General features: G+C 36.1%; 2 protein-coding genes across 5 annotated transcripts; one reads left to right on the forward strand and one right to left on the reverse strand.

Moving 5' to 3' along the window:
- The first annotated feature begins 1,388 nt into the window (after positions 1–1,388).
- Positions 1,389–3,538, forward strand: LOC142612986 (uncharacterized). Its single transcript, XM_075785161.1, has 6 exons — positions 1,389–1,500; positions 1,656–1,769; positions 1,871–1,993; positions 2,367–2,600; positions 2,702–2,866; positions 3,151–3,538. Exons 1-6 carry the CDS (start codon positions 1,456–1,458, stop codon positions 3,427–3,429), a joined length of 960 nt encoding a protein of 319 aa, XP_075641276.1. The 5' UTR covers positions 1,389–1,455; the 3' UTR covers positions 3,430–3,538.
- Positions 3,539–4,862: 1,324 nt separating this feature from the next.
- LOC142613932 (uncharacterized) lies at positions 4,863–7,942 on the reverse strand. Of its 4 annotated transcripts, none has more exons than XR_012840327.1 (6): positions 7,775–7,942; positions 6,457–6,918; positions 6,273–6,356; positions 6,101–6,172; positions 5,059–5,322; positions 4,863–4,986 (listed from the first exon to the last, which is right to left on the reverse strand). XR_012840327.1 is itself a non-coding variant. In XM_075786455.1 (6 exons), the coding sequence occupies exons 1-5, from the start codon at positions 7,820–7,822 to the stop codon at positions 5,698–5,700; spliced, it is 690 nt and encodes a 229-aa protein (XP_075642570.1). In that variant the 5' UTR covers positions 7,823–7,942; the 3' UTR covers positions 5,129–5,322; positions 5,672–5,697. The 4 variants fall into 4 exon arrangements, 3 of the variants coding, with proteins under 3 accessions (XP_075642569.1, XP_075642568.1, XP_075642570.1); XM_075786455.1 differs by lacking the exon at positions 4,863–4,986 and adding an exon at positions 5,672–5,721 and having other exon boundaries at positions 5,129–5,322; XM_075786454.1 differs by having other exon boundaries at positions 4,863–5,322; positions 6,457–6,876.
- Between the last annotated feature and the right edge of the window lie 5,457 nt (positions 7,943–13,399).

Here is a 13,399-nt window from a genome sequence, read left to right on the forward strand (position 1 = left end):
TAAAAATTTACCCATGTGGCTATTGTGACTTTCAAATTTCAAGTTCATTCATGTCTCGAGGTGTTTGAATATTACAACAAAGTGTACCATAATGGCAGAATCCTTTGACCTTAGCTCCTAATGGTCATGGACTAATGGTTTTCAGAATTAAAGAAACTGAGTGGTTAAACTCAGTTTCAAATCGAAAGTTGTAAACTTTGGACTATCCGAATTCCCAAGCCTCACAAAAGTTTGAGAGTTGAGACTATGTTGGATTGTATTAATAATATTTCACCCTGAAGCATCGAATAAAATACGTCATGTATGAGATACATGGACCCCACAAGTATGGGATTTAATTTCATGTTATGATGGAGACTTTTGCACCTGGTGCATGATATATATCCTCTAATTATGAAAAATTATTAGGTACTTTCAGAGTACCATAAATGCGTACTCCCGGAGTATTATAAATGCGTACTTCTTGCTCTCACATGAATGGTAGGTTCGACTATGAATTTAATTAGTGGAACTCACTATTCATATGAGACGAGAGAGTATGTATATATAGTACTCCGAAAGTACACAATAATTTTTCATCATGGAAAATCGCTAGGTAAAAATTCAGAGACAAACAAACCTTCATCAATAAAGCACGTTTGCCAAAAAATCGAAGTCAAAAATATTATATCTTGAGCTCTTATTGGAGATTAATATTCAAATTTCTAGGTTGAAAATTAAAGACAACCAAAGCTTATTTAACATGGCATGTGACTATGTGAGTCATGTCTGCCCAAAATTAAAGCTAGAAAAGCTATATCTGGATCTCTATTATTAGTGAAAATTATTCATTACTAAAAATTAATGTTCATTTCAAATTAATGCTCATTACTTTTTTTAAATGAATTAATGTTCATTTCACTCACATAAATAATTAGTTTCATCATCAATTTAATTAGCAAAACACATTAATACATTACTACATGAGAGAAGAAAAACAATGCTGAATAATTACTCATTAATAGACAATTCACAAAGCCATTAGCCCTTTTACCCAAAGTGTCACAAATATCAAATATGGGTGACAAATACATTACTGATTAGACTACAATTAAACCAGTTTAACTAGTTTAACCTGAGCATCTTTCTCAAAAAAAAAAAAAATCTGAGCAGTAATCACTAACCTGCTAATAAATTCATAAAAAATTACAGCCATTGGATCTAAATTTTGTACCCACTGGGCGCGTTGAAAGCACCTTCTTTTTTTTTTTTTATAATCATAAATGTAGTGGATCCCAGCCACAAGTCCCAGTTTCTCATTGATTCTAACAGTGACAATATTTCAAAGATTAGATTTTTATAACGTTAGCCAGTCCCACTCATCTATTTAAATTCCCTCATCCCCTAAAGCAAAGCTCCTTTAAAACTAGCCGTTACACACAACTCTCTCTCTCTCTCTCTCTCTCTCTCTCTCTCATGGCAGCCTCAGTGGACACACCATCACCTGGCCACCTCAACCAGGTCTCTTTCTTCTCCTTCTCCTTCTTTTCTCTATGTTTCTTCATCTTTCTGTGATGGATTTTTCTTTTGGATTTTGGATTTTGGATTTTTTGTGAATTTTTTATTTTGTTGTCTCTGTTGTACTAATTGATGAAACTTGCTGAATTTGATTATAGGAGGGCAAAAGCTTCATGGGTTCGTCTCCTATGTACAGTCCCTCCTCAGATAAGCGCTTGTGGAGCACATTACGCAGCCGGATCGACACGCTTCTTGAGAGTCATCCTCAATTGGTGAGTGCTTTTATTTATGTTCAGCTATATGATTGAATTCTATGCAGCTAGTTTTATGCTATGTGAGAATTGGATTGATGGGTTTGTGGGATTTTGAATAGAATGGTGGAAAATCGGACCGAGCTAAGCGATTGAAGGAAGACTCATTGCTTCTGATGAGAGGCTTTGACTCAGTTTCCCACACACTTTCACAGCTCTCCAACAATCTGGACAATGCTCTCCAGGTACATCAAGCTCTTCAATTTTCTTAGGACTTCGAAATTTTTGATTGGATTCTATGGAATTACTTAAAAAACAATGACCAAACTACAAAGTTTAGAAACAGATTCAATTATGAGATTCAAACTAAAGACAATAATGCTTTTGTCAAGCACAAAAAAGTTTGACTTTTTCGAATTTTGATGGACCCCATGTCAAAAAAAAAAAAAAAAAACTCATATTTTACCGTACATTCATGAAATGAGCCATTAGTGAAGTGCATCCAAACACGCTCACTGGTTGTAGTAGGCTTAACTATCAAATTTGCTTTTAGTGGAATGAGTTTTGATTTGTCTAAACTACATTAAAATTAAAACAAAATACCCTTTATGCTTGCAGGGAGCTAGAGATCTAGCTAAACCACCCACATTGACTGAAATATTCCAAAGCAATCTGAAGAACTCAGATAGTAAAGAGGAGGATTCAGAAAAGCATCAAAATGAAGCAGAGATGAAGAGTGGATTGAAAAGAAAGTATGACCATAGTCATTGCTCAGAGGACAAAGAAGAAGATGATTCACAGAAAGCAAATGAGGAAAGCCTCAAAGATGGGAAGCTGAAGAAAGCCAAAAACGTAGGGCTCACATACCTCTTCATTTTCATGACACTTTTTAGAAAGTAGTAGGAAGCTTATATTAATATTGTTTGAATTGCTCATTTGTTTGTCTTTAACAGATTGCAATTTCCATGGCAACGAAAGCGGCTTCGTTTGCAAGAGAATTGAAGTCAATTAAGTCGGATTTGTGTTTTATGCAAGAGAGATGTGAATTGCTTGAGGAAGAGAATAGGAGGCTCCGTGATGGATTTGCTAAAGGAATAAGACCTGAGGAAGACGATCTGGTAGGTGTATACTTGGTTCCTCTTACTCATCTTTTGTAAGGACAAAACTTTCTTAAGTCCCCAATTAAATGAACTACTTGTAGTCTTGACAATTGAATAAATACAAGAAAGTGCATTGACCAATAGCTAATAAGCCACAGGGTTATGTGGCATTGGCGAATAAGTCTATGATTGAATTTAGTTGGAGATTCTAAGATATAACAATTAGAGGAATACACCTAAGTTTTACACTTCTTTTAAAGCCATATAAGCTCATTAATCTTGTGAAATTGTGGCCTTGGCAGGTGAGGCTTCAATTGGAGGCATTGCTTGCGGAAAAATCCAGATTAGCTTATGAAAATGCAAATCTAGTTAGGGAAAACCAGTGCCTTCACCAACTTGTAGAGTACCATCAACATACCTCCCAAGATCTCTCTGCATCATATGAACAATTCATACAGGGAATGTGCTTAGACTTCTCATCTCCACCGCCACCCAAAAGAGATGCTGATGACAAAGTTCCTCAAACACCTCAAGCCGATTTTTTCAGCTTCTCCACCACTCTCGACGAGTGCGATCACTAAAGGCAGTAGTAGTAGGCAGATGACGAGTGTCTTTAATTGCAAATTTCTTAAGGCTTCTGGCAACATCGTATTAAAAGTAAAGAATAAATATTTAGTTTTTTGATTAAATCCAGTCTTTATCTTTTGAAATCCGTAATTCAGTCTTGTAAACCTGAAGCATCACAGACCCACTTGAGAGAGAACCTTAATTCCAATTTGAACAATTCCAGTAAGGTTGCAAATTTGAAATGAATCTGTAATGTTACCTGTTTAGGTGCTGTAGGGTTCGATAACAAAAAATGACACCAAAGGATGTCATTACTCGTTACCAACTTATCACTTGAAATCCCATGTTAATATGGACCTTCACTAATCTCTATAAAATCTTGGAAGTAACAAAAACAAAATTTCAAATTATTTAGGGCCTTTTTGGATTTTTTTTTTTTTTTTTTTTTTAACACTCATCACTCCTCACTCAATTTTCATCACTCATCACTTATCACTTAAAATACCCCAATATTATTCAACTATTTGTGGGCCCCACAGACTGACCCAATTTCAATGGCCTTTTTATCTCTCCTTTTTTTTTTTTCTTTTTCTTTTTCACCTGCCTTTGTTTTTCTCTACTTTTTTCTTCATCCATGTTAACACAGTGACAAAGCTCATAGTGCATACATTCTCATATTCACTCATCCACAACATCTCAATAATTACAGAATACAAACTCAAAAATACAAAGAAATTCCACAACCCGATCGTGGCGATGGAGAACCCACCTACAATTCACAGCAATGGAGAACCCAAGAAACCGAAATTCAAACACAAAAAAAAAAAACCCAGAACTCAGACCGATTCAAGAAACCTGCAAGCAACCTAGAAAAAACCCACACCTAAACCAGCAAGCAACCCACACTGAATAAAAAAAAAAAAAAAAAAAAAAGAAACCCACAGATTCAAGAAACCAGCAAGCAACCCAGAAAAAAGAAACCCAGAAAAGACCCACACCCAAACCGGCAAGCAACCCATCGATTCAAGACCGAAATTCAAACCGTCCTTCAACACCAAACTCAAACCAATTCAAGCAACCCATCCCTTCAGCCCTGTTTTTTTATTTTTATTTTATTTTTTTTTTTTTTATGGGTATGAGATGAGAAAGGCAAAAAAAAAAAAAAAAAAAAAAAAAACTAAGATGAGAATGGCAAAAAGGAAGAAAAAAGAAAGAAAGAAAGACAGAACGAAAGAAAAGTGAAGAAGAAAGAAAAAAGGAAAATAAAAAATAAAAAAAAGAGACTTGGTCAAAAGTTACGGCTAGTGAGTCCCTTGGTGTATGTTTTATTTACGAAAATGCCATTATAAAACAGAGATATGGAAACTAAAAACACCTCAAATGTGTTTTCAATTTTCATAATTCATCAATCAAAAATCAAAGAATTGAGTGATGGAAACAAAAACTGGAAACAAAATCCAAATAGCCTTTGAGTTATGGGTCCCACCATTTTTGAGTTATGAGTAATGAAAATAGCAAATCCAAACGGCCCCTTAAACGTCATCGGCACTAATAGATTCAAAGCATTGAGCCTAAAGATAGACAATATTTAAATATGTACTTAAAACAAAAGAGAGCATAACAGGACAGCCCTAGATTCAAACAAAGTATTTTTATCTCATAAAATTAGCAGAGCACCATGAATGTTGGTGTTAGTTTTCATTTCTTTTTCACTTTCTTTTTGTGGTGAGTCTCTTTCTGTTAGCTGCAGGACTTCTGGATCTACGACCATCATCACCTGGAGACATGTGCAATGCTTGAGATGACATGTTAACTGCTGTTTCAGTAGCTTTTGTCAGATTTGAGATCAAGATCACATCCTTCAATTTCCCCAACATTTCAGAGAAAACATGATTCCCATTCTCATACTACAGGAAAAAAGGGTCATAGCATTAGTATTCATAACGTATCATCCCTGTTATAAATACCATTCACAATGTCAATGAACTATTGTTCTCTTTTAAATAAAGACATTTAAAAAACAAGAAAGATAATGAAAGCATACAAACATTCAAGTCATATGTATTGTCAACATATGACAATAGAATAGAAGTCTTATTGATTCGCAATGATTACACAGCTACAACTGTGCAACCACTAGAGTAAAGAGTAATTAGATTATTGTTCATTGGTACCTAATAGAAGAAATGAAAGCACATACAGGTGGAGATTCTAAGCCAATAGTTCCTCTGTTTTCTATGTGCTAAATCCACATACCTCTCCACTCGTTTCTTCGCTTTCTGTTACTTTGAAAGTAGTTGCTTCAGCTTCAATACAAAAGAATTGATAAGCAGAAGTCTAAGGTAGGAACAAAAGAAAAGGAACTTATTTCTTTTATTCTTTGTGTCATTATATTTCAAGGCCATTGGGCATTAAAATCCAATTGCTAATAGACCATAATAGAATGAGCAAAAATACAATGACATGAACAAAAAACTACTATCGCTTATATCTCCACAGATGTCTACAAGCAAGTCTGCATTAGCAGCTCATTATGCAGGACCACTCCACTAGTACTCATCATCAGAACAACAATAAATAAAAAGTTCAAGTACAAAAAATATATATTTAAACAATAAGCCACAAGACAAGTTGTATAAGTCATGAAACAATAAAAATGATATTAAGAGGATCATTGAGACATACTGCTTCAAGCTTGCCAAGTGCAGTTTCTAGCTTCATAGAAAGTTGTTTATTTTCTCCTGTCAGTACTTCAATCTGCATACGGGAAAAACAAAAACGAAAGGCATGAAATCAAATACATATAAGGGCATAAATACAAAGAATAGATGCTTTCAACAGTCACAAATAAACAAACCTTCTTTTGGGAATCTATATACAAGCTTTTATATCTGACATATGCCCCAGATGGGCTTCCACTCGAGACAGACTTCTTGGACACCTGGTTTAAAATAATTGATAATTTCATTTACAAAGTCATATAATCGCAAAGATAAGCATAATGACAATTTACAATCTTCAAAGTTGTATTATTAGAGAACCTCAGATTTCAATTCTTCTATGGTCTTTGCTTGTATTTCTAATCGTTGAACAATGTTGTCAATTTGTTTTTCAAAGTTCTTTTCACCCAATGATGTTGGCTCAGTCGACTCAGGCATATTTTGCTCTTTCTGAGGAGGTGGGTCATGTTCTTCGTCAGTTTCTGTTAGACTTATCTCTTCAACTACAGGCACAATGTCCGGGTTTAGAGCAGAGGTTATTGCATGTTGAACACGTTTAGATCGCCTAACAATACTGGTGTGGCGCGTCATCCTCTTCTTTGGATTTGATGGTTTCGCAGAATTTGCTTGTTGTTCAGCAGGACTTCCACTTTCAAGCTGCAATTCCACATTGCCCAAGGAAGGATTCAAACTTTCAGGCTGTGATTCCACTGCCCCTAGAGAAGGATTTGTGTTCCCAGGCTGCAATATCACTCTCTCCATGGATTGATTAGTGCTTTCAGGCTTTGAGTTGGTAACATAAAAACTAATTAGCAAATGAAGTAAAATTCTATAATCCATGTTCCTGAACTTCAAATTAACACTAGCAAATTACATGAGAGGTAGCAACATTGGTGGTGGAAGATCACTAGGAAAGTGTAGCAGATAAGACTCGAAACCAAAACTTTTAAAAACATTTTAGTATTTTAGAATGCTCCCTCCAATAATTAATAATAAAGTCTGAACTCCCAATTAAAACAAAAATCCAAAAAAATAGAAGGGAAAAAACATGGTTCACCCTAAAAAAAATATCCTACCGCAGAGACAACTCGAAAATCTTCCCTCCTCTGTTCTGTAGTTCTCAAAAGTCAAAACCCCTTCTCTAGCTCTAACATAGAATTCTAATTTCATCACAGTAGAACAAAAATAAAATCCAACATATACATAAACCATTGGGATTACAACATGATCATAAAAATATAAAACACTCAAAATATACAGAGAGCAAAAATGCAAAATAAGAACCATAAAAAGTTAAAAAAAAAAAACAAAAATAACATAGAAAAAAGAACTAAACCGTGGCCCCGTTGATCCAACATATATGTACTGCACCATAGTCCGAATTAGCTAGGCCTAACCCGTATATAAAAAATATGATTATGATCGAACCCGATAATTTCCACTAAACAATTTGCATTACAGCATGATAAAAAATATAAAGAAAGCAACTTTCTTAATGCTGAATAATAAAGCGATCAAAGAAAGACATACAAACCCATATGACACCCAACAAACAAAAGATAAAACCAGTGCAGATTAGCTTTCTAAAGCAACACATAAACATATATACAAAGGGTGCGCACATATAAAATAAAATTACCATGGGAGCTTTTTCTTCATTGTTTTTAGTCTTAGGCTTCCTACCCATTGTCTATGAGTAACAATTAGAGAATTTTTTTTCCTCCTCTGAGACTGAGCTTTTCAACCTTGTATTAAAGCCCTAGTTTGAGCTGCCACTATGGTATGGTATAGAACTGTAGTAGCGCTTATTACGAGGAAATGGTTGAGTTTTTCATGGGAAGTAGAGTGAGTCAAGGGTAATTTATGTCATTTCCCATGTAATACATGCACTGGTTTGGTTTCTGCTGGGGTTAAAAAAGCTAATCACATCAAATTAAGGCATTTCTCGCGAGAAGTCACTTTTTCATTAAGCGTAATTAGTGCAATTCATCTACTGTTAGTTTTGATCCTGGCCTTTTGTGTCTTGGGTCTTCTTTAAAGATTTGGGTCAGTGCTCCAATCACTAAATATTTTAATCATTTTTTTTAACTTTTTTATATTCAAATGGTTAAAATTCAAAGTAATTTTTTTCAACTCTCAATATTTTAACCATTAAGAATCATTATTTCATGTGCAAGAGTTGACCTTAATTGTTTATTTTTTACAAACATATTTTAACCTACTCAGGTATTTAACTATTATCTTGAGTGTATATAATTATCTCGTCCGTCTAACACATACTAGGTTATTGTAAGAAAAAAAATTCCTTGAAAGTGACTCAAAGATATTGACATGAGATTTTAAACCCAATATTTCCTAGATATCATGAAATCTTAAGAACCACTTAATCAACCCCTTAAAGTTTAAAACTAATGTTAATACTGTAGTAAAAAAAATCCTAAATTCAATAAATCCAGATATAGCATACCACCCAAGTCATTGGTGATAAAGTTAGGAAAAAATGAAATGATTAATCAACTTTCTCTCTCTCCAAATCATAGTATGATTAGCTAGAGAAACCAAAGTAGATCAAAGAAAATCCAAAATCACCAATAGAAAAAATACAAACCAAGATTTCTTCATCTCTCTCTCTCTCTCTCTCTCTCTCTCTCTTCCTCTTCTTTTTTTTTTTTTTTTTTTTTTTTTTTGGTAAAGGATTTGTTAGTTTTTTAGGAGAGCGGGTTCCTAAGTTTTTTTTTTAGCAACCGATTGTGGGCTTTTTTTTTTATTTAAAGAGGAGGAAGAATGAATTTCTTTTAGAGAGGAAGAAGAGAGTAGAGAAAGAAGAAGAACCGAAGAAGACCAAACAAAAATAGCATGAGAATTTCTCTCTCTTCCAATAAATATTAATAAAATAATTGTACATGTCAGAAAATTACCACTTAAATATATATATATATATATATATATATATATATATATATATATATATATATATATATATATATATAAGTTTAAAAACAAACTTAGTAGTTTAAGGCTACAACTTCACTCAATATCCTTTTTTTATTAGATGTGAATTTTGACAAATCGATCATTGGATTACATTTTTTTCTTATATCCCTCATGCTTGCAAAATTTCTAAAAGAATCAAGATCAATAGCTATATCATCAATCAATTGTTTAAATTATAAGGTTTTGTTGTCTTAAATTATACATAAAAAATAAGTTTAAATCATACAAATAGTAATACTCGAGTGTTACAAAATTTGATGTCTGTGTTAAAAGCGTAAAGAACATGCAATCAATTGTTGCATTTTCAAAATATGTAGCAATGTTAATTTTTTTAAAGAAAGTTGTAACTTTAGACTACAACAAGTTGATGTGTGTGCGTGTGCGTGCATGCAACCTCTTTGTGGTGGGTCTTTTTTGTGTTTTGGGCTGGATTGCTTATGCTGTACCACGGCCAGTGATTCTAGGGTAGAAAAGTCAGGACTTGCCTAATTGAAACACACCTTAGGCCAGCTTGTGCACAAGTTGGGCCATCCTTGTGCAAACGCGTCCTGGCAGGAACCTTGAATGTACCACATGCTCACGGAAAGAAAGGCTATTGCAGATGTTATAGCAGGGAACACGATGTAGCAGGATAACTAAAACATTTTCTACTAATAACAATAACTCCACGAAGAAAGATATAACAATATGATTACGAGTGACAAGGTCACGACAAAGAAAAAATTAACAATAAAATAACAAGTTAGTCATTGATCAACCAAAATAAGAGAAAAGAAGATTCGTTTGCCAAAGGAATGGGCTTAGCTCTTTAGCAAATACAAGTCCAAAAAGAGAACCAATCTCTAATATGGGTAACCTCAAAGGGGGCTCTTGCCGTAGAAGTTACACACTTTGAAAAAAATGATCTAGATGGCTTAATCTCAAATTCCTAATTCATTAGGGAGTGGACTATTGAGAGTGAGAGAAATGGGTAGCCTATTGATGCATGTTTTTTACTCCTATCACTCATGTTTTTCCATTTCTTTTGATTTTCTGTGTTCTTTCTTTCTTTCCTTCTTTATTTGCTCTATTTTCTTTTCTTTCTTTCTATCTTTCTATTTTTCTGTTTGTCGTTCTCCCCCTCCACTGTGCACATATATGGCCTTTTATACTGTCTGTCATGATAAAATTTACCATTTTTACCCCTTAAGCACTTTTGGCTTGTTATGGGTGTCCTTCCAAGACTGCCCACTAATCTGCCGGCTGCACAGCCACCACCACTACACTATGTTGAGCGGCCTGCCCATTTTTCTTCTTCACTTGTACAATGTTGGACAACCATCACGGGTGTTGGATGGGTTTGATAAAGCCAGCCAATAACAGTTTTTGCACTTCTTTTACTATATGTTCTTCTATTTCAGTGTAAAACACTCTAGCGGGCTGAGCCACTGGCCTAGCCTTAGGATCTACGTTGAGCATGTGTACCACCAATCTTGGGTCTAACCTAAACATCACACTGTAGTCCCATGCAAAGACATCTCTGAACTCTTTCAACAGCAAGATCAATTCTGTCGTTTCTTTCTCTAACAACTTTGAACTTATGGAAATCGATCTTGGCTTTTATGGATCCATGCCCAAGTCAATTTCTTCTAATTTTTCCACTGTCGTTACTTGCATGTCTTTTTCTACTACAACCTCTCTTTCACTTTCTGTGTCACTTTATTCTCTTGAATTTTCTTGGGCCACGCAGCACACTAAACTCTTATGCTGTGACACTTGTCCAGGACCCCCTTGCGTATCACAGGTGGGTCTTGTGCACCTTCATAACTTGTAAAATATCCTGCCATCAGGCGTTTGGATCCTAACATATCATGGCATAACACTTAGCTCTGAAGTGGGCGATTCTTTCCTTTTCTTCCTTTGCATCAGAAGCTCTCTCAAGTCAGGCTTTGGGTCGTCCTGGATGTCCTCCCACTTGGGGACAAAGATGCCTTGCAGTTTGGACATTAAACTTTCACTAGACGGTGTCCATTTTTCATAGAACATGGTTTCTACTAAGTGGGCTTCTGCTTGCTCAAACAGCAATGGGTTTGCTGCTATCCGTATCACCCCGCCATTCAATCTCCCATTCACACACTAGTGATAGGTAGACAAAACTAGATGGTGCTTGTGCAACCATGGTCTTCCCAATAATATATGATATGAAACTTATGTTTTTACCACATGGAAGCAAGCCAATAAGGCTATTGGCCCCACTTTCAACCACAACTGTATGTGGCTTGTGGTATATTCACCTCTTCCTTTGAACCCCATTACTTCCATTGGACATCCCTGAATCTTGCTTTTTGAAATTCCTGCTGCTTGTAGCATGCTAAGTAGGATGAGATTCAGTGAAGCGCCCGTATCAACCAGGGTTCTTTTAATGGGGATTTGGTTTATGGAGACTGCCAAAAAGAGGGGCCTCTTGTGGTCTGAGCACCCTACTTCCATGTCCTTATCACTGAAAGTAATCTCGTTGGTGTCATGTAGGAATGCTCTGTCAATTCTGGTTTCCGCTGCGAGAACTTTATTCCCTCTCCTGAGGCAATACTTACTAAGCCTCCGTGGCGACTCTTCATTCATCAATTGTAAGTTCCAATTGATCAAATAAGTTCTTAAACCGAGAACTTTTTTGTAAGGTGGCAATGGCTGTGACAGGCAAGGTCGGCCTTTCTTCTTCATCTTCTCCTGAATTTATGCAAATAATGACTGCTGCTACTCCTTTTCCCTTGTGGTACAGGAGTGGGTTTCTTTGTACTTCTGGCTGAGACAGCTCAAGGGCTCCTTCTCTGATTCTGCGTTGCACTAGTCTGTGGAGTGCCCAGCATTCTGCAGTAGGATGCTGCACATAATTATGCAAATGACAGAAACATGGGTCCCTCTGCTCTTTCTCAATGGGTTCTCTAGAAACTTGATTGGGTTTGAAAACCCCATCTGTGATCCATTTGTCCGAGAGCACATCTAGCTCCTTTGGTGTACATGATAGTGGCAGGGGGGTTTCGTACTCCCTCCCATTTGATTTCCTCTTTTTTTTTCACCAGTGGATACTGCCATAGCCTACAATGTGGATCTCTGCTCCTTGGGCTTGTCAGAACTAGGTCTGACTAATTGAGCGATCTTTCTGGCCTTTTGTAGCAACTGCGTGAACTGCGAAATCTTCAGGTTTTTCAAGACAGCTCTGTATTCCATGATCATATTTCCCATGCACATTTCTACCAGTGTCTTCTCTTCACAATGATCATAGCAATCAAGAGCTATGTCTCTAAACCTCTTGATGTACTCCATCAAGTCTTCACCATTCTTTTGCTTAGTTAAAGTTGCAAGCGTTACTGTTTCTTCTTCGTGAAAGTAATTGGTGAAGAACACATCTACCATATCATCCCACGTCGGGATCGATCCTAACTTCAAGCCAATGTACCAGGTGTACGCCCAGTCACATAAGAATTTAGAAAACTCACGAAGACACAAATCCTTGTCTGCTACATAGGGACCAAGGGTGTCAATAAAATTAGACACGTGTTCAATAGCACTTCCCCTTCTGCCATCGTATTGTGCAAAAGTTCGCAGTTCAAATCTCTCGGGGTAAGGCTTGCTAAGTATCATTACCAGATAAGGAGGTCTTCATGCATAGAATCTCTCTATAACTCCAAAAGTGTTGCAACTTCGACCATCGTAATGAAACGTTGTTCTGCGTTCTATGGGCGACCACCTACAAGGGTTTCTTCCTTATCTGCCACATGCTTTGGGTCATGTTGGCTTCCTTTCTCTTTCATCTTGTCCACCTTCATCTGGATAATCTCTTCCATTGGCTACTACTAGGAATGCTGCACAGACTACAGTACCTCAATAAAGAAGTTGGTATTGTCAGTAGGAATTCTTTGCTGTTGTTACCGCACAACCCATGCTCCATTAACACCTTCCACTTGATTAGGCTAATAGGGTGTGGTTGGCCTTGATTCTACCTATGAGGGTACGTTACTCATATTTCACATCGTCTTTGTTCTTGGGGGCATAACTTACGAGGGCTTTATCAACTTCCCCTGTCTTTTTCCCAACTCCCTAGTGGAGTTGCCAATTTAAATGTGGTGGGTCTTTCTTGTGTTTTAGGCTGTATAACTCCTGTTGTACCATGGCTTGTGATTCTGTGGTAGGAGAGTCGAGATTGGCCCAACTCCCTAAAACATTTTCTACTAATAACAATAATACATGAATAATTCCACGAAGGAAGATATAACAATATGATTATGAGTGA

Source organism: Castanea sativa, chromosome 10 (genome assembly GCF_040712315.1).
Source record: "Castanea sativa cultivar Marrone di Chiusa Pesio chromosome 10, ASM4071231v1".
NCBI lineage: Eukaryota > Viridiplantae > Streptophyta > Magnoliopsida > Fagales > Fagaceae > Castanea > Castanea sativa.